Source organism: Phymastichus coffea, unplaced genomic scaffold, assembly GCF_024137745.1.
Source record: "Phymastichus coffea isolate CEN01 unplaced genomic scaffold, Cenicafe_Pcof_1.1 PCOF00070, whole genome shotgun sequence".
NCBI classification, from domain to species: domain Eukaryota; kingdom Metazoa; phylum Arthropoda; class Insecta; order Hymenoptera; family Eulophidae; genus Phymastichus; species Phymastichus coffea.
This window is the reverse complement of record NW_026706881.1, coordinates 950838-978296: the sequence shown is the minus strand read 5'-3', so window position 1 is coordinate 978296 and position 27459 is coordinate 950838. Positions and strand designations below refer to the sequence as shown.

At 33.8% G+C, this 27459-nt stretch overlaps 1 protein-coding gene across 10 annotated transcripts in view; it reads right to left on the bottom strand.

Annotated features, from left to right (window-relative positions):
* Positions 1-1104: 1104 nt before the first annotated feature.
* LOC131667770 (phosphatidylinositol 4-phosphate 5-kinase type-1 alpha) overlaps positions 1105-27459 on the bottom strand; it is a 40854-nt gene continuing 14499 nt past the window's right edge. For 2 of the 10 annotated variants that reach the window (XM_058941445.1, XM_058941447.1), the window contains 8 exons: positions 27006-27059; positions 25234-25554; positions 22824-23160; positions 22525-22754; positions 21185-21285; positions 11682-11880; positions 4572-4601; positions 1105-3912 (listed from right to left, as the gene is read on the bottom strand). In XM_058941445.1, coding sequence (XP_058797428.1) covers positions 4576-4601; positions 11682-11880; positions 21185-21285; positions 22525-22754; positions 22824-23160; positions 25234-25554; positions 27006-27059 — 1268 coding nt within the window. In that variant the 3' untranslated portion in view covers positions 1105-3912; positions 4572-4575. Of the gene's footprint in view, positions 3913-4571; positions 4602-11681; positions 11881-12745; positions 16467-20401; positions 20476-21184; positions 21286-22524; positions 22755-22823; positions 23161-25233; positions 25555-27005; positions 27060-27459 lie in introns of those variants that run through there. The other 8 variants (XM_058941446.1, XM_058941448.1, XM_058941454.1 and 5 more) reach the window with 6 other exon arrangements.

The following is a 27459-nucleotide window of genomic DNA, read 5'->3' as shown; positions in this document are numbered from 1 at the left end:
GATGCGAAATTCTTCCGTACACGTGCGTACTATATTTTTTGATACGTGTGGAAAGTGCGATTTTTAACGCACGTTTTCTGCCGAGCTAGCGGGAAAAACGCACTTTGCGCATGGAGTGTCGAAAAATTATGAATGTTTTTCGTCTTACCTTAAATTACTATGGTGGAGCGTATACGAGAACGCATGGAGTGTACGCGTGCACGCGACTATAATGGCCTAATGACATTCTGCGTGGAAAATCCCCTGGCAGTCAAGGAAGCGTGGGAGAAATGGAAAGCCCCTTTCCTTGAGCGAGTCGAAGCAATGGACGCCTTCAGTATTTTGAGGGCCGTCTACTCGTCAGCATGAGTTAGGGAATAAATTAGTTTATTAATTTATTCTAATCATTTATGCATTATTATAAGTGCTTGCCATCCTTTATTTTCAACCCTTTGTGTTCGCATTTCTACATTATAACTAAATTTTTGTACTATCTATAACCAACAAAGGTAGATGTTTTGTCTTTACAGTATTATACTACATTGTGTGCTTCCAAAAGATGCTTATATTCAATAATTTACGAAATATTTCTTCGGATTAAAACCGAAAAACCACAATTGGCTTTACATATATACGTACGTTTATGTAAGAATTTGTCAAAGTGGTTCAATAGACTTGAAAAATAGGTCTAGTTTTATTTTATAATGACTTTGTGTAATCATTTTTACGATCCAACTCCCTTCTATGTCTTAAGATAATAAATATTTTAATTATTTTTATGGAAAATCAAACTTCTTATTAATGATTGTTTAAGAAATCAAAAATTCTCAGCTTTGTATTATAAATTCTTCGCTTGTAACTATCGGAAAAATGAAAAAATTATGAGTAATACAATGCACGCCATTTGTTAGAGAGAAAAGAGGTTGAATAAGTTTATTCCCTGGATAGTTTCAAAAAACATCCTTTTATGACATCAATACAATATTGAGACCCAGCTATTATACAATCATTACTGAATATACAATAAAAAGAATTATAAATAATAAAAAAACAAAAATAGACGTATAAAAACAATTTTATTAGTAAATAATATATAATAACAATCCAACCATATTTAACAACATTTAAAGTAATACAATATATGAACATATTTATTGCAATAGACCATTTTATATTCATTCAACTGCATTATATGACTTATTCTCATTAGTCAGCTAACGTACGTTGAATATAAATAATTCACAACAGTACCTTTATTCTCATCAATGAAAGAAATGAACGAATATGTAAGGTTTTTGCTTCTCATTTATTTCAAAATAAGAACAAAATTTCGTAACGTTTTGACGCAAGCATTATATTTACAGTTTACTCAGTAGCATAACTAGAAGTAACTAGCATTACGCCCATGAAGTGACTTCAAAGTGATTGAAAGAATTTTCTTTAGAAAGATTGCAAAATGCATTGCTTTTGTTTCTTGCTTGCAGAAACAAAAGAAGCATATATTATCAACTTCTATCAGCATAAAGCTTTAACATAAACATCACTCAATTCGAATATACAAATTCAATATAATTATTTATATTCACTATCTAATGCACGGAAAAATGAATGAACCAGAGGTTCAATTCCAAAAACTATTTCGTCTGTTCACATTCGTAACATCATGTAATTCAATTTAACAAAGAATCGGAAAGTCTACAATTTTACAATTTTTAAATTATTCATATTCCACGTGCTTTTTTGTAAATAGTTATGATTGAGGTTCAAAAAATATTCATTAAAATGTACAATTGACTGACAAAATTGGTAATATTATACATTAATATATACCAATCGGTAACAAATAATTATTTTATATATCGCTATTATCAGGTACATTATATAAGTCCTTATTATGTCTCAACTTACATCCATTAAAAAAGTATCAGTACAGATTACGCATGGTAACTATTATATTTTCGCCACATAGAAGTATAATAGTTTTAATAATTTCCTTACATTCGGCTCTGTTCTTATAAACAAATGTGTTACAGAGTGAGTGTTCCCATTACCGGCAGCCATCAACTTCCGGCACTTTATGTTCCTTTCAATTTCATGTGTGTGTGAAATAAATTCCGGTAAGATTTAAGCAAAATAATAAATTCAAGACTAATATAATGCACCTATTGAATGCATTCAAATTTACTTATTTAATTAAAAATATATAATCTAATTGAATTATAATATTATAAAAGAGCCCGAGCAATTTATTGTTAGTATAAAATTACATTCAAGTTTTTCATAAGAACAATCACCGGCCATTTAACAACCGCGCATAAAAAACAAAATATTTTTTTTTTCATTCGAGTGTATAACTTTTTTTAATTGAGCTGCAATATACATTAAATAATTTGATATTACTTTTACTTCTTGTAGCCTTTTCAGGCTGTGTACAGCTTAAATTGCCAATAATTGATACATTGACATCTTAAGCGACCGGTAATAGAGACACTCTACGTATGAATCGTAAAAATAGTTTTTACACTTGCTAAAACCAACAAATATAAACGCTAAGCACCTGTATTTGTTGCTCTAATCAAAGATAAAATAGTATTATATTATTCTAGTTCAAGTTTCTTGTAATACATATAACAACAATGAATAAATTCGTGTAGCATCAATCATTAAAAATGAAGTTTCCAATTTTTTTGGCTTTATTATAATTTTTTAATAATTGAACTTGTTTTAAATACAAAAAAAAGACGTTATTTTTATGAAATGAAAGATCTATGGTTCAGATTTCGCCTACTACTCCTTTTTTCAAATTGACTGTTATTAGCAATAGATCATTTTAACATATTCAATTGATTGTTCATACACTTCAAACAATGTAGACTCTTAATTAAACCTACCTCATATATATCTTTTCAATCTATGACTTTATAACAAAATGGCTTTATGCTAAATATAAATCTAATAATATCAAGTTAAAATGCATGTTACTATACGACTCTGATAAATATATCATTATACTGTTATTAGCGCATTAAATATTTTATTCAATACATAGGTAGATAAACTTCTTGGAAGTTATATAAATTTACGTGATTTCTTTTGTGACGAAAAAGTTGTAGAAAAGTTGATAATCACGTAAACTAAGCCCAATAAAATAATAATTATGCGTCATAATTTATTTCATACTTGTTCATGTTATATATTATTTACTCGACAGTTTTATTGCAGCATACTTGAAGCTATTAATTGTCTTCGATCACGATAATAACATTAATATGAATAGTCTAATAAGTTTTCATAAATCCCTGAAACGAAATTTGCAGAAAATGTAAACCGCCATCATTTTTCACTAATTAATATTTAATTATATTTATTATCAAAATTTTTTTCGGGTTAGTATATGAACTTATTATAAGTATTTAATCACATTTGTAGTAATTTTGAAATAATTAAATTCATGTGCCTACCTAACTATATTTAACTAATGATTATTTAATCACGAGATTTTTTATTATAAGCCATAATATTTTTCAATTCCACCTATTGGTATGGACTTTTATTCTACAAATGACTCTTGCTTTCCAAAGTTTGACTATTGCAGGAACATTAATATATCTTTTTAACTTTCATGTGACTGATTGTGAGTAAAGATTTTTACCCTCTTATAATTAGTTTGCACTTGACTCGTGCACAATTCTTCTTCTCACATCAATTAATTTCTGTATACATAACTTACGTTTTCAACTGAAATAGTTCCTTATCTTCAATATGATAGTATATATAATACTAAACATAATAGAATCATATTGTAGTAAATATTTGTCCATAAAAATAAAAAATTTTAAGCCGTTATCTAGATTCTTTGCAATGGTGATGGACTGTGATGGTAGGTACAGTAAATGCTGCTCCTCGTCTGGTAGTCTGAGATCAAAGATGCGTCTGAAACGGGTTGAAATAAAAAATCAAATAAGAATTTCTAAGTAACGTAAAAAAAGTAATAAGCTACTTTTATAAAAATATTTAAAAAATGACAACTTCGAATGATTTTTCGAAATACTTTAATATCTAATAAAGCTATAATCGGGTAATAAATGAAGAATTTAAAACTTTCTTTCTCATTTATATAATCATGTTTTATTCATGGTTGAATTGCATTACTCTTATAAAGTCGGTTGATATGACATTTAATAGATACAATAAAGCGAAAATACATGATTAAGAAAATAATTTTTTTCTTAACCTTTCTTCATACTATAACAAAATTTCTCAGAAAGTCAAAGGTCAAAAGCTCGTTTTTACGAGTATATCAAAAATACAAAAACTAGTCTTTCGTGAACAGTTGGTATTTTGTCGATTATATGAATTGAAAAATACATTACGTATAATTTGATATTGCCTTTGAAACGTAGATAACTACGTCGTAAATAATCTAATTTGGTTGTTTCATGTTAACATAAAAGTGTTACATAGAAAATATTCGTTATTCTAATCTATCAGCAAAGGCTGCGCGAAAACTTCTTATACTTTTTCCAAATATTTTTTGTTGAATATTGTTAAAGTTCATTCATTCGGTATATAATGAAGTTATAGCTTAATACCTGGTCATGATGCCACAAACGCCAATATTCCTGGTCAATAAAGAAGAAGAATTATGGCGACTGATTCGGTTGAAAAAGAAAAGTTTCATTTGTTGTAAAGTTATTTGTTGAGCTTTATAGTATAAGATTGGTTTTTACATAACAAGGTTTTAGTTTTACAAACTAGAAACATTTTCAGCAGAGATCATTTTAAATAAAACGCTAAAGAATTTTTGTAACATTTAACCTATTTGAAATGAGCATTTTTTATTCACACATTTTGTTCTCATAGACTGTAGAAGTACGAATAAATGCTTATTTTATATCGGTTTCGAATCCGTATATCATTCAAAACATAATATAGCCCGGGAGCCAGGTACAGTCTCCTTTTCAATTTGGACGGGCCTGTCCATGTTTTTCTTATATATTTTGATCCCCTTAATCTAAATTTATTGGGTGGCTTATCGTCACACTAATTAATTAAATCTTATTAATATTTTTTTTAAATAAATTGAAAAATTGAGTTTTCCGCAATAATAAAATATGATCGTATTCTTTTAGTCATTTTGAACAAAAAAGGTCACTTGTAGTTTATTCGTCCGATCTATAATTTCGGAAAAAAAAATTTTTCGAAGACAAAAAATTCGCTTATTCGAACCACGATGCATGCTCCGAGCTTCGACCAACGTTTAATTACCGTCTTAATACTTCCTTACGATTTACACATTGTTACACTTATTCGTTTCATTTTTAAAAGCTTATTTTCGTCATGCGACACATATGATTCAATCGATTTAGTAGTTGAATTAAATTAGAAATATTTGTTGATGTAATATTGTATGTAATAATGTTATATTTTGTTACGTTTAATCAAGATTAATATTTGAAAAGAAAACTAGATGGCGTTAATTATAAGTTAGGTGGTAGCTCTGTTCAAGAAAAAGAGAGAGTTGAGTTTTGGTGCTTGAATGAGAAGGTCGCAAGGCGACGTAAGAATTTTTAATTTAGGCAGTGTGCTGCGATATTTAAAAATATGTAGTTCAGTTGAACACTTTACTTTCTATAACTTATTTAATATTCATTAAATTAATGTTTAACTTAAAATTTGCTAAACATATCAATTATTGCCTAAACCTATATCATCTTTAAAAATTTTATGAAAAAATCTGTAGGCAAAGACCATGGTAAGTAACATTGATGATTTTGAAAACATAAATTGATATATAATGATATAAATTTAATATTATTACTCTATTTGATAGATTTTTCAGCAGCAGGTTTAGCAGAATTTCTAAAGAACGCAGAAGAATATTTATCACTCGTTGTAAGTAAAACAGCGAATAAGAGAACTTTCAATGAATTGAGGCATTGATCTTACCATCACGCTAAAAATTGTTTAATAGAAGACTTGCCTGTCACTTTAAATTCAATTTCATTGCACATACTTAGAGCTTTTTACGTCATCTATTGTAAAGTTAATTGCTTCAATGATAATGCAGTTCAAATAGACCAAACAAATTATGGTTTCATAAAATAAAATGATATGCTTATATCCATATGGACGTACGGTCAATAAACAGTATTATCTTGAAGTTATGCGCCGTTTGCGAGAAGCAATACGAAGAAAACGCCCAGAATTATGGAAAAACAATTCATGGCTTTTGCATCACGATAATGCCCCTGCTCACTCATCTTTGCTTGTGAGAGATTTTTTGGCCAAAAACAACACCACAATCATGCCTCAGCCGCCATATTCACCGGATTTGGCCCCATGTGACTTTTTCTTGTTCCCAAAACTAAAGAGACCTATGAAAGGACGGAGATTTGCAACGATTGAAGAGATAAAGACTGCATCGCTGGAAGAGCTCAAGGCTATACCGAAAAGTGCTTTGAGGATTGGAAAAACCGTTGGCATAAGTGTATTGTATCTGAGGGGGATTACTTTGAAGGGATTTATGTTGTGTATTTATGTAGGGACAACATAATATGGTAAGAACTCCTGATGCACCACGCCATGGTAATCGAAGAAAACAGTGAGCAAAACTTTGACATTTGATCGAACTTGGCGTGCTTTTTTCGGTCTTGGCTCATCTGGGCTCTTCCATTGAGACGATTGGACTTTGGTTTCGATATCATAACCATATACCCATGATTCGTCACCAGTTATGACCCTTTTGAGTAAATCTGGGTCGTCGTTGACGTCATTCAACAGTTTTTGAGTGATGCTCATGCGACGGTTCTTTTGGTCAAAATTTAGCAATTTCGGAACAAACTTCGCTGACACACGCCTCATGCCCAAAACGTTAGAAAAAATTTCATGGCACGAGTCAAGCGATATACCAACATCCTCAGCAACTTCTCTGATAGTGATTCGACGATTTTCCAGAACAATTTTCTTCACTGCTTGAACGTTTTCATCAGTTGTTGACGTGCTTTGGCGTCCAGAGCGAGGCTCGTCATTGGCATCTTCCCGGCCATTTTGGAAGAGTTTGTACCACTTGTAAACATTTTTTTTACTCAGAACAGTTTCACCGTATGCCACTGTCAACATTTCAAGTGTTTCGGAGCACTTTATTTTATTTTTTACACAAAATTTGATGCAAATCCTTTGATCCATATTTTTCGATAGCAAGAAATCGCCGAGCACGCAAAACACTTATAACCTTTACGCCTCTCACAACCAAACAAAAAATGCTATACACTTGAAACTTGGTACAGATGTTCGGGAAGAGTGTACCAACATAACAAAAAAATCGATAATCGAAAGTACGTTGCCCGTGAAATTTGAAAAGTCACCTTACTTTTTGAACACACCTCGTATGCTCATTTTAATAAAGACGATATCTACCATGACGAATCAGAAATAACAATTGCTAACGAATTTATTACTTCTACCCGTGATACTGAATCCTTGGTATATATTTTGACTACCAAATAAATTTCAACAAACATGTACAATTTGTTCTAGAAAAAGCCAATCATTTTCTAAATATTATTAAGTTTCTGAGAGGTATCTAGTGGGGTGCTCACCCGAAAACGTTTTAGTTTTCTATATAAAAGTTATGTTAAGTTAATCATAGACTATGGATCGTTTGTATACTCCCCTTCTCAAAAGGGTATTAAAGATAGGCTGGTAAAACTGCAGTATTCAGCAATCAGATCAACATTAGGGATGAGGATGAGCACGCCAACCAATGTGTTTCTTGGTGAATCAAAATTGATATCACTACAACATAGATCGGTAATACTGTGTAAGAACTTTCTTCTGAAAACACTGAGTGTTAAGCAGTCAATATCTAGAAATGCCATTAAAAAGTATGTCACGGGAATGATCACTCTCATCGAAGGAAAAGAAGTAGTGTCCTTAAGCAATGTATTAGGAGTGTTGTTTGTATTGAACATTTATTAAACATTGATAAATTGCCTGTTATATATAATTATGATCACTCTATTATGAAAGCTCATGTGAATACCAATATTGAAATAGGTCATAGACTTCTAAATAATGATAAACCAAACGAACTTTTTATAGTTATTCGGCAATAGCGATTCGATTAAAATTTTCACTGATGGGAGTAAGAGTCAAACTGGATTATCAGTAGGTGCTGCCTGTATCTGTCCTGAACTAAGCGTTATTAAAACGAGAATTATTAACAATAAAGCGCCTATCTTCACAGCAGAAACTATGGCAATTGTTGATTCAATGGGAATTGTCCTCTTACATACTAATCGTAAAATAGATATCTTCACTGATTCACTTAGTGTCGTCCAAACTTTGAGTTACATAAATAATAAAGTGGAAATCAATCGTAAATGTTACGTGACGGCCTATTATATTACTATCGAATAATATTTTGCTTTCGGGATTTCCGTTCTGACACAGTATAGCTAGCAGTATTCGTATGCGCGACTCGGCAGGAATGAGCGGCAGAGGCTAATTCACGCTGTGTCAGCATGCTGGGACAGCGTGCTGCAGTCGGCGTGCTTAGCTAGGTAAGACGAGCCGCTACGAGAAGCGTAAACGTCTAAAGCATGTGCGCGAGAGAGAGACGGTATGCTCGGGACAAAGGCTATATAATAAACCAGCGAAAGCAGAGCGATAGAATTTAATCAGTCAGGAGTGAGCGCTCGACTAAGAAGCCTGCAATTTTCCTACTAAACTTAAATCTATAATTCAAGAGTTTGAGAATATAAGAGTTAGAGTTACAATTAAATATTCGAAATACCGAGTACCATTATTTCTAACAATTTTGTGTAAACGAAAATCATAGCAGTATTCACTTTATTGGCTATTGGAATATTATTGGATAAAAGAAATATATATTGGACCAGTTAATCTGACCGAATTCAAAAGGAGTGATTACCCACATAACGAACCAAACGATATTTCGGACCAAAACAACAGAGTGAGTACTTCTGGTCTCTATTCTCGATAAAGCGAAATCTCTTCCGTGTATTTTTTTTCTCTCTCTCTACTGCTTACCATAATCAAGGTTCCCCTTTCGGTGAATCCACGTGTTTGCGTACCGGGACCAGGAGTGTAAGGACGACCGACCGCGCATTTTAGAACATTTATTTAATAAATCGTGAACTAGATAGTAGCGCGATATCATTACTAGACGTGTTATCTTATGTATCAAAATATATATAAATCTATCCTACGTACCCGTGTAAGTTCATTTTAATAAACCAGCGAGCCCCCCCCCCCCCCCCCATTTTTTTCCATTACTCTCGGTTACCGCTCGTGTGGACGAATTTCGGATATTATCAGCAAAAACGCGATCCATTCGCTGACACGGTCGGGTTACCGTACTGAAGGTTCAATTCGCCCGAGTCAGAACCACTCGGAGCTAAAAACGGTCTAACACGTGGCCGTTTTGAAAAGACATCAAAACTGTCACGTAACACTAAATTATTAGAAATACGAGCCTAAAATCTCCAATTTTACCAAACTAGTTCAGGTAACTTCATAATTAGCATCTATTGGATACCAGCATATATTGGAATAGAAGGTAATGAGCTTGCAGATGAAAATGCTAAAAAAGCTACGCTGCAACAACCTATCAACAATTGCCATACACTAATTTCAAATTCTTTTTTTAGAAATTATTCACCAATCAAACTATACGCACGATTAAAGATCAGGAAAACCACAAAGGACAATTGTATTTCTCACTATATTATCAGCCTACTGTTAAACCATGGTTCCAAGGTCTAAAATTAAGTAGGGCATTCATGGCAACACTATGCAGGTTCCGCAGTGGCCACGTGAACCTTAATGAATCTCTAAATAAAATTAACGTGGTTAAAGATGCGAAGTGTGAATGCGGTGAGTATATACAAGACCTCAATTATATAATTAGGCAATGTACAAAATTTGATTCTCAAAAGTAAAGTTTGCTAAAAGAGTTATCTAAGCTAAAGCAATACCCTCCATTCAATATTAAGTGTTACATATCCTCACCAAACATAGATGTAATGAAAACTATATATGTATATCTAGATAAGGACGAATTGCAAATTTAATGTTAAAATAAATGAATATGTATATATTGTAGCATCGATATGTTAGTTAGTATACTACTTCTTACTATATAATAGTTTAAGTATAATTATTTCTCTTGAAACTAAATAATTTGCAAGTTAATAAAGCATATATATTAAAAAAAATAAGTATAATGTTAAAGAGTTAGTATTAGAGGCGCAAAATTGATTAATGTATTTATTGCGATGAAAAATTATTTCACGCTCAATGCAAACATATATTTTTGTTTGTACTTAAATAAACGTTGAAACCCAAATTTCACCTAAGAAACATTTGTATATACCAACTCATAACGATTCCGAGAATATCATTAGATAAGTATATGCACTAGAATTATGTCTAAAGCTATTAAATTATTGAAAAAAACATTGTAATTGAAACGATATGTAAATCGTATGGAAGTATCAAGACGATAACAAAACGTCGGATGAAACTCGGAGCACCACCGCGGTTCAAATAAGCGGCGCGCGCGCCTGTTAAGACGTCAACTCTCGACTCAGTTTAGCCGTAAGATAATTGTTTAACCGGTATGAATTAAAAAAAAATAAAAGTACACATCAAGATAATGTTAAAAGAGTATTAAGGTTGTTCAAAAAGTTGGGGGATACATTTTTGATACAGCCTCAAAAATCCGACTATTTTTGTTTAAAATTAATAAAAGAATATGAACATATTTTTTTTATTGCGACAAACTCAATTTTTCAATTTGTTACAAAAAATATTAATAACAATTAATCGACCACTCTAACTCCCAACAAACTTAGATTCAGGGAATCGAAATACATAAGAAAAACCTGGGTGGGTCCATCCGAATTAAAAAAAAATAGCTTCAGAGGCGAAAACCCATCAGTATCGAACAATAATATTACAGATAATATGAAATAAAAATCTTTTTATCTGATTAATCGTAAAATTACAGTTACGAATTTTTCTTGATCGATTTGTCATGTGAGTATTTTTTGAATATGTACAATACGGTTCGACGACTGTTTTTGACATATTTTTGTCAAAGATAGTAAGTATATTTTGAATAAATCGTTATCAGCACTCTAGATATAATCTCCGCAAGATAAAAGTGTCTTTACACTTATTTACACGGAGATTTACATGGACAGCTAAATTTATTGCTTTTAAAGGAATACGATAGTTTATTTGAAGCATGCATTTGCTTTCTTTAGAATATATTCGGTGAAATCCACACCGTTCGTAGTTTACAGAAAATAATTATCTTTTAATTTTAACAAGTAGAGTGAATAGATATTTATACGCAGCCTAAAACTGCACTCAAAGCACGCTTTACTGCGTCGTAAGAGCCAATTATTGGACCGATAATCATAAGTCATAAATGTATTACATTTGATTTTAGAAGTACTTTTTGTTATGATTTCACACGTGAATGGAATTAACAATAATTAAGAAAGCTTCACGAAAAGCCAAAGAAAATATCAAAAAATAATAAATCGTTAAAGCTACTTTTTACATACGGTGCAATAAATGGTCGTTGAAACAGGTAATATATTAATTTCAAAATGTCAAGTGCAAAAAATTAGAACAGGATACAATGAATAATCAAGGCACAGTTTTACTTGATGTGAGCGTGTACTGAATAGACGTGACCACGGCTACGCATTGGGTCGAGCTGTCAACGGCATGCCTGTTGCTGTCGTATGCATTGCAATTGCCACCCACTGTCGCAGTAGAAGCGATGAAATTTCGTCTTAAAGATCTTCTCAAAGAGCTCCTTTTGTTACTCAACTGCCCAAGGACCCTCCAGCTCGCTCGTTTCTAAATTTCGTTCAGTCTTTTATTGTCATCATTCTCATATTTTTTTTACGTTTTACCAATAATCTATTATTTCAAACTATCACTTTTAAAAGAGATTCTGGGTGAAACAATGGAATCAAGAAAGACAAACAAGCACGTTTAGCATGCGACATTTAGGAAATCCAACTTCCGTCGTTAACTAAACGACCTACTGATACTGAAAAAGGATAGCTCTAGTTTGATTTGCTTGTTTCTCTTTAAAAATTGGTTCAATGTACACTTAAAGGTTTTTCACGGAAGTTGCAACGTGTATCGTGTAAATTGTACCGCATACATTATTTAGTGTCTAAATTAATTACTTCGATCGATAAACGACCCACGGCACACGACACTGTTCAACTTAGGGAAGCTTCGTACTAAATATTGCGGAAAAGCACACGTGACTTCGTTAACAAGTGGTTACTTGTTAAACAAAATGAATGAAAAATTTAATAACAGAAGCTGAGGTGCTATTTCTAGTATCTATATCAACTATACTAAATAAATGCGTATTCCGGCACCCAAGCATATTAAAAACGCTATTAGATACTCTTGTTAAAAAAACACTCCAAAGAGCATGAAAAATTTTTTAAATATAAAAATGGAAAACATAAGTTTTTAATATATTTAAAAAATTATTTTATACATGTTAAGAGTAACAAGTCTTTTTATTCCAAAATTCACTAAAAATAATCGGAATCAAAAAATAGTAAATGAAACTGTTTTGTACTTGGTTTTGAACGAAGGTTGATTTTATGCATATTACTAGCATGTTTATTAAATTACATAGAGTAAAGAGGAAATTCTAACTTTAAATAAAGAATTATTTATGAATAAATAAGCTTTTATAATTTAAGGAAAATCACTTTGTTTGATACAACCAAAATTATGTTTACATTAGTTTGCACTTCATTTTATTTCTTTTTTTTCAATAACAACAATTCTTGGGCTTTTCATGTGTAATTATAAATGACAGAGATGATCAGTTCGAGTATTTTACAATTCGTTAGACAATAGTAACATTGAGATGTCGAGCGATATTTGTTGATTAATTATGAATTAAGAGAGAAATATAGTTTCTACTACCATAAATTATAGGGCTTTTTCAGCAATTTACATTGTAACTAGATGATAATTAATTTTATATACGATAACTTAATTTCTTTGGCAATAAAATAAAAGTACTTTATTTATAACAGCCTAATTTCATAGCAATAAGAAAAATTATGGTTCAAAATAGCATATGTACATCCCAATGATACAGAGTTAATACAGGCCCCATATCATGAGTGATCTTAACACACGTAGTACATGCTTGGAAACACATTAATTTTGTAATTCAAATAATATAAATTTCAATTATTCGACTGCCGACATAGTGAAAGGATAGCAGCCTTATCGCGAGATAATCTTTGTATTGCATTACAATCGAATAAATCGAAAATATGTTTTATTATTCATTATGTACTGACATGAAATCACACGAAAATCAAAATCTGCTTTGGTTATTCTCTAGCTCATTTGTTATTATATTAAATGATGATAAATGAGCTAATATATCAACTTAATTAAGGCAAAAAATTTAGTACCATTTGCTTATATTTTTAGTATATTTTTATATGCCAACTAAAAATGAGACAGAGTAGAATATGAAACAATAATGTTTGAATTATATAATCAAACTAATCAATCTATTAATCATTATATAGTAAATTCAAACAATAAATGTTTTCATAATTCTAATAATATTCACTGCATGAATTCATTCATGGCATTAGCGTTAATTCTTTAATTACAATTTATTTGAACAACATTTTGGTTTCAAATTTTTGCAATTAATACCAACGTTCGATTGAACACAAAAGTGTGAAATAAAGCATTATACAATTGAGAAACTCTAATGCTTGCGCTGACATAGGGGGAACATACTAGCCAGATTACAAGAACATAATCTAACTGATCTTGAATATTACATTATTCTCTTTCAATTTTGAATATTTTATAAATATTTCAGTCATTTACCATTCACATTAACTTAAGGAATTGTGGATTACTAAGTTATTTACAATAAGTTAAAAACTGAACGAGAATGATGTAATATTCAAGGCACATCGGTATGCTTTGATAACCCTACATATTTTATATGGATCCATCAACTCCCCTATAAAAAGTGTAATTTTATATGGTAACGCCAATATGAGTGTAAAATAAATACACCCAACAAAAATGCAAGTATTATGATTTTGAAAATCGAATCAAGGAACGTAAAAAATAAAATGTTATTTCGGCTTTTTCCGCGTACTATAGTAACTATTCGTAAAGAGATATGCTTGAGAATATGAATATTTTGTATAATAATTACATGGTAATAGATAGAGACTCAATTCAAGCCACATAGATTCACGTATTTCTATGAATGTATGTATAGTATACAATTAGCGCCTGCCAAAAATATAACTCTATTTGTGTTTTAAAGTAATAATCGCGCCATAATTATGTTGTGTGAATGATGCGGTGACTTGTATCAAATATAATGATACTATATATATGCAACTTCGTATGTCAGAAATAAAGTATTCTTCATTACAATTCACGCACATCAAAACTATTTTCTTTCACGCTGATAAAATAAGAACATCTTTTATCAAATCATGTCAATTGCTTCCTTATTAATTCATAATGCAAATTAAACAAATGGCATTGATCATATGAAGATGCGGTTTTATAATTTAATTTAATTTTCGTTCGAGTAAAGAATCATGACAACATTAAACTTTTTTAAAGTTATATATCACTCATAATACGTATAAAGACATTTTTTTGTCACTGTCAATTTTATAACAAATTTTTTTAACTTATTGCAAAAAAATTTATTATATATAATTAAATTTCTGCATGCTATAAATATTGAATAATATAAAAGTTGTTTCAAAATGTGTAACAGGAGTATAAAAGCTAAAATAATAAATAATTTATTTGTATTTGGCTCCAAATGATATAAATTGAATAATATTACTTACTAATATACTATATGTATTTATTTATTAATGGTATAAGTATCGTATACTATACATACAAGTCGATTATATGCATTGAATTGATTGATTATTATAATTACATTTTCATTTTGTAATAAAATCGACTGTATCACGCTGTGTTTCTATAAATCGACTAATTCATATTTACAAATGTTTCCTTCCATTATTCCGCATTTAAAATCAATGTGAATTACTAAATTGTTATACTATGTAACAAAAATACATCCGCTCTTGTAATTACGAGTTCATTCATTTTATAAATTATAATAGACTCATATAAAATACTATATTTGATAGAAATAAAGAAAATTTTTATGTTCTCTCAATGCATTTTGTACTTGTTCAATGTAACAAATCTTTAGAACTATTTTGCAAAACAGTATAAAAATATAAAATCAGAAAAAGTACTTGAATAAATAAATACGTGGAAAGTAATGAATTGTACATACTTCCATTGATTTTAAATCGGTCATTTGTATATTGGAGTTTTTATAAATAATGACGAAATTATTATCGACCGCAAGCTGTGTAATATTTATAATATACAATGTATAGTATATCATACATATTATATATTTACGTAACATTGTCTACTGAAGCATTTTTATCTGGCAATTATTTTTAAAGCTTCTTGATATTTGTTTATTTCATTGAAAACATGTGCTTTGATTATTATAACATGGTACACATGAGAATTGTTGTATAAGGATATGTAAAATCAAGCGACACTGAATTGTAGGATATTACCGTGGCTCCGGCAATAATTTATTAGCAACTCCAATTATTCAATCTAATACTTGAAATTTTAACATGTTGGTTGGAATGTTTTCAACCAGAACTGTCCTATGAATATACTTATTTGCAACTCAAAATTTTTAAAAGATACTTCTTAGAAATATTAACTATTTCTCTTTTCACAATGGAAATATAAAAAACTGCACGTTTCAAATATTTGTATAATTCAAATTACATAGATGTATGCAATGTCATAATGCGTTCTTGAACATTCAATAAAATATGATTAGTTGTTAACGTACAAGATTAAGGATGAAAAATTTTTTGGCATCTTGATCAACGTATTTCATTAATAATCAGCATAAATTTTTTAAGTATGATAAATAAACTGTCCACGTTTAAAATAATAATATTTGTGTCTTTTACAGACACGACAATCCATCTTTTTTAGTATATTTCCTTCAACAATCAACAAGTATAGACTAGCTCAATGAAAACATTTGCTACTCTAGTATTGCCCTATAAACTTTGCATGAAAAAGATGCAAATATACCCCGCGAGTGTTTTTAGTGATAGCTATCCTATCGTCATCCAGTCTATGTACTTTAATAGGAGTATATGCAGGTCAATATTATTCATCTAATTTGACAGGAAAATATCATCACTCTTAGGACCGCGAAAATTAATTATGTATTATTTTTTTCCTTTCTTGTTCACGTTGATGTTTGCAGCACGAAATGTTATAAGCTTGTTGTCGACCATTACGGGATGTCTTCATTCTCGCTGTAGAATTTCCTAATCAGGAAAAGAAGTATCTCAGATCTAATTGATCATACATGCAATTAAACAGTGTACTACCAATTTCTTACGAGCCACAGAAAAATAATTATTTTCTTTGATTAATTTCTTTAAAGAAGTTATGTCTATTTATTAATACAAATACGAATAAAAGATTTTTGCCTATTCCAAGTTTGCAATCTACGTGATGTTTTATGAAAATAAATAACAAGACTCAACTATTAAGGTAGTTCATACCCGAACCAAAAGTTTCAACAATTATTTAAAAATTTAACACTAAACCTACCAATATATTATATATACCTATTTCTACCGAATGGCGGTCAAATGACCATTTTTGAAATAAACAATTATAGTCTTTTCCAGTTGATTGTAATTAATACAGAATTTAGGATAAACAACAAACACAAAATAATTATCATATAATAATTTAAAAACATTTATTTTTTGGGCTTTAGGAGCGGTCAGTTGAACGCTCTGGTAAGTTTAGTGTTAAGAACCTATATGTAACTAATATGATAACATATTAAGTTAGCATTTGATTTTCGACATATAGTTAATTAAAGTTCGCCTCTGATACTTTCAAGTGACATTATTGGATAATATAAAAGTTTTTTTCTTTGTAACTTTTTCAACAAACGAAAAACTAAGTAAAACTATTTTATATTATTTTTATATAAAAAGAATTTGGTATCTAGTTCCGGATTAATATTCATCATTGCCTTTAGTACAGTATTATAAAACTACATTAGTATTTTTTTAAGTTTTATACATAATTTATTCAATTCCACTTCCTCGTAGAGGATTCAGTATAACTATGTAACTTCTGAAAGTTAATTAGTTTTGAGTTGTACGGTGGAATATGAACTACCTTGGTAATATTGAAACAATTTTTACAAACTGAAGGATGCGACTTTTTACAAATACATTAGGCAATCTTGTGCTATTTTAATTACAACTCGTAATTTTAATTAGCCATTACTTTAGCTGTTTTAACGATACAAAATATATTTTTTGATACTCTATGCATAAGGGACTCGACTCTACGTACGCTCGAGTAATCGAGAATGCTTAAAATCTCATTCCACGCACCTCGTATTGAAAAATAAAGTTAGATACATGTACGAGAAAGTGATTTCATCCTTGTGTGGTATGTTGCTTTGCTCGAGAGCAAACGTCCACACGAGAGTGAAATTACTTTTTCGCATTAGTATGGAAATGTTCTATTTATAACGACTGTATTATTTGCAATATACATAGCGACAATTGAGATAGATACGTGATTAGATTTTATTTTCTATATATGAACTAAAGACTATTCATGTTTGCCTTCAAGTCGTTCAATTCATAGTCACGTTTGTATGCTATCTGATGAATCTTCAACTCAAGTAAAAAATACTATAAAATAGCCGAAAATTTTAATTCAATAAACGGTTCTTTTTTAATATTTTTTAATGTTGATTTGTTACTTTTCTTACATGTGTTACTTGAATTAAATCTTTTGAAAAAGTATATTTTCAATAAAATATCAGAAAATGTATATTGTACGTTAAGTGAATTCAAAATATCGAGTATTGTATATTTTAATTTAACGTAGTTATATATAAGGTTTTTATTTTATTAAATGCAAAATATTTCAATACATCAGATTTGTAAGTTTTACTATAGCAGCTGAGTATAAATCTGATGTTGAATAGAAAAGACTGATTTATCACATGCAGTTGGATAGAAAAAAAGAAACTTAATACAGCCTTTTAATATCCTATTGACAATTTCTTATACCACTAGTAAGAATCAAAAATCAAACAAAATATGTTGAGTGTCTTAATCCACTATGTCCATCATGGCCATTTTTTCAACTTTTTTTCAGCGGCTTCAGTAGATCACAAATTCGTTCTCAAAGTATTCGAACATGTACACGTCCGACGCAAAACCTTTTCATCTTTCCGAATATGCTTTCAGAATCGGAAAAAGTTGATATGAAAAAAGTGACATTTGTTTTATTTTACAAAAAAATATAAATTTTGCTTCATACAATTTCTTTTAATTATATTTTCACATTAAAACATAGAGATATTTTTGGTTGATACATTTTTTGTGTCCATGAAATTCGAAATGAAAAAATTTTTTCAGTTGAATTTTTTTAAAATAACAACAAATTTTAGGCTTTTGACCATCATATTGATAGCATCTACAATGAATTTTGAAATACCAATGTATGTATGTTTTAACTCTTAAGGTCTATGGACGAAAACAATTTATTAATCAAAAATACTCAATTTTACTTTTGATATGAAAACATTAATCGATAAAATTTCTCATTTTTGGTTGAACAAAGGTAACTTTTTTAATATTAATATTTTCCTATTTGAAAGTATATTCGGGAAGATGAGAAAATTTTGAGTCGGACGTATGTATTTTCAAATATTTTAAGGACCGAATTTTAGCGTATATATTGAAGCCGTTGAAAAAATAATTGAAAACGCGTCCATTCCAGATTTAATGGGTTTAACTTATCAAAAGTTGTTTGCGTGAAAACATTCATCTATACTTTATAAAGTTTTCAATTCAAATATATAGATAAGTAAGCCAATTTTTTAGACCCTTTAATGCTTTTCCTATTTATTTGTAAATATTTTGTTACATGTAACAAGTTCAAAATCTTGTGAATTCGAAAAATACGATATAACTATTTTATACATTTAAAAAAATCACGATGTAGAGGGTCAACCCTTAAAAGTTCGTGATTTTTTAAAATTGTTTATTTATAGTTATGGAGGGTGAATGCAAAGAACGTACTAAATATATTTTACTTAATAAAACTTAAACATATGTCATGATTCCATAGTTACAGTAAAAAACAGAAGAAAAACATTTTATTGTGTCTACGCTACATTGTGATGACTTTATGCTCTTAAATAAGGAAATATATACCGTAGATGTGCATATCTACTTTACTAGGATAGTAGCCAAACGTCGGATAATAGACAGCCCATGGTCAAACGATTAAGCATTGATCTATTCACCTGGACGTTCAGCTAATATCCTAAGTGGGGGACTAAACAAATGGCTATTATTTAGCCGCGTTGACAGTGATAACAACTAAAGATTGACAATAAGTACCGTGCTATTGCCAAACGGAAGGATCATATAGATTGAGTCAATTATCATTCCCCAATAATATCTGTTCATTTGAAAGCAAAATGAATAGAATTGAATATTGAACTACAATTGAAAGTATCAACTCTAATGATTGTTCATTGTTTATTATCATTATTATTACTAAGAAAATGATTGTCCAATCAGTTCAGTTGTAATAAATAAAATCCACTATTTGCCAAACAGCTGGACAGGCAAATAAATGTTCCATATGAAATATCTATCATATGCTTTGGATTAGTAAGGAAAAAAATACATACTTAACACTCGACGATTCAATTACCTGTTTATTTATAATATTAGCTAAATGCTCAGGTTAACTGTCTATTATCCGGCATTCGGCAAATTATCCTAGGAAAATAGACAGGTGCATGATTTCCTAAATGAACCGTCTATTGTCCTAGGACATTAGATAAAATATTGAATTGACTAGTCACTCACAACATGTATACGATACTGCATAATACTGCAATTCAATTTCCATATGAAATGTGCCAAAGAGCGCTACATGCAAAGCCTACATATTTGTTACAATTACACGTTGCACATGTACGGGATTGAATAGTAATTTTGGTTGGTTTATGAGATTGTTCAACTGTTCATATAATAAATGTTTTTGTCACAATTGGCACATGACCATCGTAATGGTCGGATTTCTTTCGAGCCGATATTGGTGTTAAGAATGACAGATTTGAAATACAAAAAAAAAAGCAAGCTATATTTTCAAATATACGAAAGCCCAACAACAACTATAAAAAAGGTAAAATTACAACCTTTAAATGCCTAAAGTTACTCCTATTTATTTGTCTCAAAGCTCATTTTCTTTGAGCTGTTCTCTCCAATGAGCCTGAAAAAAATTGAACGTATATATAAATTGAGAAAATTTACAGATTAGTTGGTCCATAGTTAAAAACATGATACCTTGTAAATCTTGAAATAATAATGCAACAAATTAGTAAACAAATAATATTGTTCAATGAAGTGATGATAAACGATCGAGAACAATTTAAATATGTCTAATGATATACGTTTTCAAAGTAATCATGATGCACTTTGAATAAGCCCTTGATTGTTCAATTAAGTTATAAAAGCTGAAGTGAGTGCGCGCAGTTACAGCAAATTAGACACATGAATCGTCGTATAAAGGTTGTACTTTTACTAATATAAGACTGATGATTGGTTTAAGATATATCGTGATATCAGAAAGACGAATATATCTTCCAGTTCCTGATTATTGTTTCTTTGATTATATCGCCAGGTTAACAATTAACATAAGATGTGGATATTTTTGTGACGCTAAAATTCAGCGTAGAAGCCATTTGATGTATGATAAGCGGAAATTCAGCATGAGAAAGATAATAAAACGTTGCGGCGAAATAAGTCAAGAATTAATATTGAATAATAATCATTTGACTTGCATATTAATTGTTGCGGGTCGGTTAAGGATGGAAATGAGGCATGTAGCAGATGCAAAAACGGACGAGTTTTAGGCAATCATCCGGGGTTCAAATAAAAACATAAATAACATGGGAGTAACTGAAAATATTTGAGCTTACCATTTCTGTGGTCAAACTGACTAATGCTTCCTCGACCGTTCCCGATAGTTTAGCATCTCTCTCTGATAGTTCGCTTCCGTGAAGCGGTGTTGTGGGACAACCTGTAAAATGGATTCATATTATGACTTCGGAACCCTCGCGTTCAAATAAATTTAGAGCAGAGATGAAGTTATTTCGTTCATGTCCGACGTAACATTTGTAAATAATTATAGAGATAAGATTCTAATAACTGCTGACAAGTTGTCGTATCGTGCGTTTGTTAAGTATGGAATGTAATCTACAATGATAGATATCTATGTAGAAGTAAAAAAATTGTTCTGTAAGTATTGATTGATTACAGATTAACGTGATTTATTTACAGAAAGAGTCGAGGCAAGAGTAAAAAGTAGCTCTCGAACAACTTTTCTTGCGAAAAGATGCTAATCAGAAGCATAAAATAAGTTGATGCTAGGTATGAAGCGTGTGCTCTAATAAATAATGTGTGAACAAAATCAAGTAGTCATTTGTTACAAAGAATAATGGTATAAGTAACTTATCTCCGAGCTCAGCGATCCTACAACGCTTGCAAAAAATGTCGTTAAATAACTCATAGTCTGTTTTAATGTTTACGCACACTGTTTTATTGTCGATTTTAAGATAAAATATATGTATATCATTGTGGAGTAACATGCGTATACACATCGAATGTCTCGGACACGTTCTAAACAGAGCTAAGAAAATATATATCTTAGATGTGAGTGAAGCTCTCGAGTCGATAACCGATTTACACGCAATGCACCGTTCGATCAGTTTGTACATATGTGCGTTTACTTTAAAGGGCCACGTAGATTGGCCGTCCAGTGTTACATGAAAATTCTAATGTATGTCGTATATATCGAGAAAAGATGATCGGTTGAGCTTGATTCGAGCATTTGCGTGCGACGCCGATCGATCGAAAGCATGTTATTCATTACAAGTGTCACGAGCAAAGAGTAAATGCAATTTGGAGGCACTCGTTGACAAGAAAACGCCAGTGGAAGAGGACTGCACTCGAGGCGAGGTCGAGGCGAGGTCGAGGCGAGGTGCAAGGCAGTTGAAAGGGAAACGAGTGACGTTTCCTTTCGATGTAAAAAGCGTTTGTGGTCAGTAATATAGTACTGCCGAGCAAGGCCACACACACACACACTGACGACGAGGGTCGAGCTGCCGCTGCACACAGTGGAGCCAGCACGCACAGCGACAGACGGTCGCTGATCACTGGTCGGGACGCAGCTCGAATCGCCGAGTTGCACGGCGAGCCGCGAGGAGCTGGCCGCTCGCTCGGGGCGGCGGCGGCGTCGTCGGGCACAGGCTGCACTTACCTAGCTCGCCGCTGCTGGAGCTCTCGGTGAAGGAGGGCGTGCCCTCGGTCCAGGTGGGCGTCGAGCCCTCGGCGCTGCCCGCGGGCGGCGTCCAGGTGAGCTGCCCAGCCGTGCCGCCGCGGCTGCTGCTGCCGGCGCTCTCGACGCTCAGCGAGGACCTCGTCGGCCGACCGTCGGCGCTGCCGCCGCTGCCGCCGCTGCAGCTGCTCTCCAAGTGCACGTCCGATATGCTGCGGCAGTGGGCAACCACGGTCAAGGCGGGCGCGAGCTTGCGGGCCCGGCCAGGCGCGGCGGCTCACCTGACGGCGTCGTGGTGACTCTTGGTCAGGCTGACGTGATGCACCACCTTACCGCACTCCTTGTGCGAGCCCGCGAGGCTGCTCGTCAATACCGACGGGCTGGTGTTTCCCGAGCGCTGCTGCTGGTGCTGCTGGTGGTGGTGGTGGTGGTGGTGGTGCTGCTGCTGCTGCTGCTGGTGCTGGTACTGGTACTGGTGGTGGTGCTGCTGCTGCTGCTGCTGCTGCTGGTGAGGGTGGTGAGGGTGGTGGCCGCCCGAGGCCAGAGTCTGGTCGTTCGAGCGCACCGCGTCGTCGAAGGGCGGGGGCGGGGTGGAACAGGTGGAAGGAAGGGTGCCACCTACGGATCAAAGCGCAGCCTAGCGTTAGCGTCTCTCCAGGCTTTTGCTCTCGCACTCGTTCCTCTGCTCATACGCACTCCGCTACGAAGCGAAAGGATCGGTCAAGCCAAAACGCGTCGCTGTTACGAGCAACAGAGCGTCAGCGAGCAAACAGTCAGACATTCCAGTCAACAGTCAAGTACGAAAGACATCGACCAACACCGCGAATTTTACCCATTTTCAATCAGGAATGATATACAGCCAAGTTCATTCAGCTCCTGCACCCATATGCCTCTTGAGACTTGCTTACATTACGCATTCCTCCTCTTTAATGCAACCAAAACTACCTTATTTACAGTTGTTGCCATCTCTACAGACAACACCGGGACAGTCAAACTCTACTGTTCTTACGATAAATATCAAATGACAAACACCATCTACCATTGAGATGAATGATCAATAGTCTAAACTCAATTTCGCTTCTGCGTCAACAAAACAAGGTGGACGAGACAACATCAAGATTATTCTTATTAGTTATCTAAGTATTAACATTCATTTATATGTAGGATAAGTAGAAGTTGGCAAACGTTGACGATGTGTTATATCAACAAACGACTATCGAGTAATTGCCTATTGCAATGTAATTATATATGTAAATATATCAATGGCATGCTCTAAAAATTGATATTGAGGTAGGTTACCTGAAAAAAAAAGTTAACGATGGGTTATATTATTATGAGACATCGATGATTGAAAATGGGTTACTTTGCGCCTGGAAAAATAATTGAAGAGCTATGTATTATTCAATGGATAGAAAACTTTGTTTGACAATGATATTATGTAACATTGATAATTGATAGAATTGTGTAAATTTACGCATTTTAGATCAGCTCTTCAATTGAGTGAAAGCAAATATCAAACGAAAACCGAAGAAGTAACTTTGAAAGTTAACGCTAAGGTAAGTCACAACCAACAATAAAAAAATGAAAAACAACTCTTCTCTTTTTTCCTGCAAGATGTGCTTTTAGCGTATACATCAAAAAAGCTTTCAATGCGTAACTAGCAAAGCGAGGAAGAGATGATCAAAGGAGCTTTACTGATATTATTTCAAGCGTTAAATTATTATCTGACATTTTGAGGATGGACAAAATTACAAAAAAATGAAAATTCAGTCAGTTGCTAAAAAGTATCGTATATATTTTGTACGCTTGTACATTTCAGATACTTTTATTAAAAATTACCGTAGGACATACAAATTTTGACTGTGGAAGAGCTAAACTTTGTACGAAGTTGTATATTTTTCTTAGACTAATATCTTGCAACGATAAAAGGTCATGATTACTGTAAAGAATAACGAAAACATCATTAAGGTAGTTAACTGTTGGTTTGATCAACATTGTTATATTGCACAAAAGAAAAACAGATAAATATGTCTATCGAACGAAAAGGAAAAACAGTTAAAGAAAGCCGAGCCAGGAAACTCAGAACCGGCAGATCGTGGTTTCCAGGTAAATCAGACGAATCTTGAAAAAGCTGATAAATGCGCTGACAAATAGACACAACGACAAACAGAACGTGCAAGTGGGCCGGTTGCGCGCGGTCGCCGCGAACGGGAGGGAGACGCGGCGACTAGGCGCCGCAGCCGTGCGCAGCGCATCGCGAGTCGCGGCCGCCGAGGCAGGCGGGCGGGGAGGCGCCGGCGGAGTCGCGCGCGCGTCAGCAGGGCTCGAGGGAGTGGCGCTCGCGCTCCCGCCGGCGCTCGCGCTCGCAGAAGGTCTCCGAGTGCTTCTTGTCCTTGCGCGACATGCGCCAGTTGAGCAGCTCCGCGTTGGCCGCCGGGTTGATGAAGAAGGTGAACTTGGGCATGGGGATGGGCGGCGTGCGGCCGCCGGGCGCAGGGCGCGCGACGCCGCGGGCCCGCGGCCCGCGGCGCTCCGGCCGGAAGGGGCAAGGGCTCGCGCGGATCACGTACGAGTCGTCGGCCAGGCGCTCCACGCTCACGAACTCGTCGTCCTCGGAGACCGGCGGCGGCGTCGGCCGCGGGGGCGCGGCTCGCGGCGGCGCGCGCTCCCTCGGCCCGAGCTGCTGGTCACCTGGCTGCTTGGGCCTGGCGCTGCCGCGGGGTGGCACCGGCGGCGGCACCCTGGCCCCCGCGCCGGGCGGCGAGCCGGCGCTGCTGCTGCTGGCGCGCGTCGCGCTGCCCTTCAGCACCGCCGGGTACTGCGGGCTGGCGTCAGGCCTGGCGCCGGCTCTGTCGTTGCTGCTGGTCGCCAGCTCGGCCCCGGGGCCCCGGGGCTGGCTCTGCAGCGGCGGCGGGCTCAGCGGGCCCGCAGCCGGCGCCAGCGGAGTCGAGGTGGCGATCGGCGTGGGGCTCGTCGCCTCCTGCTGCTGCGCACTCGCCGCTGCTGCCGCTGCTGTTCTCGGGTCAGGCAACAAACCACACGCTGCCCATTATACTCTGCACACTCGTGCGTGATCGCGGCTCGCACGATCGCCGTAGCTCCTTGCGTCGCTCCGTTAACGAGCTTTCTCGTACACTCAGAAAAATCGGACCGTTTCCCGCCTACCCCGCCACATTTTCTCGGAGATTAGACAAGCTTTTGCGACAGTTTTCACCAATCTTCATCCCAATACGATCATAAGCAACCCAAGTTTTTCTGAATGTAGAGATTACTGTGTACTGATAACAAACTATGATCGATTCAAGCTTCCAAGTGTGCAACACGCTAAAAATTCTGCTCCACGTTCATTCCTTTGACTATTATTATCATCACATTTTTTATGTTATGTCATTGCTAAAACAAGATTTATGATCGAAATTCACCGCGTAGAGCCTCAAGCCAACCTAGACGATGAAGTGATTGTGACTTTTCATTCAAATTTAGCGCGTCACAGTACGTCTTATCTAGATTAAAATAATTATTTCTAGTTGATCTTCAGAATTAGTGTACATCTGGATAGAGACAGATACAAACAGAAAACCAAACAAACTCGTTACGCTTCCGGTGTGCCTACGTACCTGACATTTATTTGCCGCAAAATAACAAAAAATATATCTTAACACAAAATATATTAGAAAAAAGAAAGTATTTTAAATTTTGCATCGAGAGATATGTAAGGAATAATATACCTAGGTTTAAAATATTTGTTGAAAGCTAATCTGATTCCATATTATATATGACTTTTTTCACTCGTTTCGCTCATTATTAGACCGACAGTCAGTGAGTTGAACATAAAATTATCATATTACATCTGATTGATCGTCGATGAAAGACTTTACTGTTACATTTCAAACAATAAAATTCCAGTATTTGCGAAATGAAGCTCAACATATTGTAGGTTGAATCGAATCAAAGGTCGTAAAAAAAACAAAGTAAGCGTAATTTGAACAAAAAACAATACAGGATCTGTATTAACACTGTAAAATTCTATACGCATCAATATTCTATGAAGTACTTTTAAAATTTTCAATCATTTTTGTTATCAGTATCAGTATCAAAAATTTTTATTTCCATAAGCATAAAGCGTATCCAGAAAAATATTTTGTCAATTTAGTTATTGATTAGTTCCACAACAATGATTTTGTAAGTGAATCAGCCTACTGTTAAGCATTGTTAGCAATCATTAATGGACAAGTTTCTGTTGAAAATGATCGTGAAACGTTTCTAACGGTATATTTTTTTGAAGTACTGTTCGCTCTCCAATTCTTGGATAATAATGAAAAACACAAGAAAAAGCATTGGTCAAGATTAGCGTGAAAACATCTTTGGAGTGAAAATTTTTATATGATTGTCCAAAATGAGAGTACGAACTGGTACGGTCAGCATAGAATGATAATGAAAATGATAAAAAGCGAACAACTCACCGGGCTCTGTGGGTGATGTGACATGCACAGCTGAATTACCGATAGCCGTCACCGCTAAACCACCACATACAACAGCATGCCATTACAATTGTTAAGAAAATATTGAAAGCAGACAAACAACGTTTTCATTCACAATCAACACGTACTCCCGCTAGGTAAACTTACATTGAGGAGGTAACATAATAATAATAGTGTAACAAATATCGACAGTTAAAAGTCATTTTTTTAATACAATCAATTACAAAAATAATTGAAGCACGGCTCAGTTTTTGCTATTTGAGGGCTTATTCAATGCAGCTCAGGAGTGAAGCCGACGATTATACGACGAGGAAACGACTGCATGCGTAAAGCTTACGACGATCATCAAATTTTAGAATAGACTTTCTTCGCGATTCAAATGCAATCAAATAGCAAAATTTAAAAAAATGATAACTCGTATTCATTTTAATTTGTC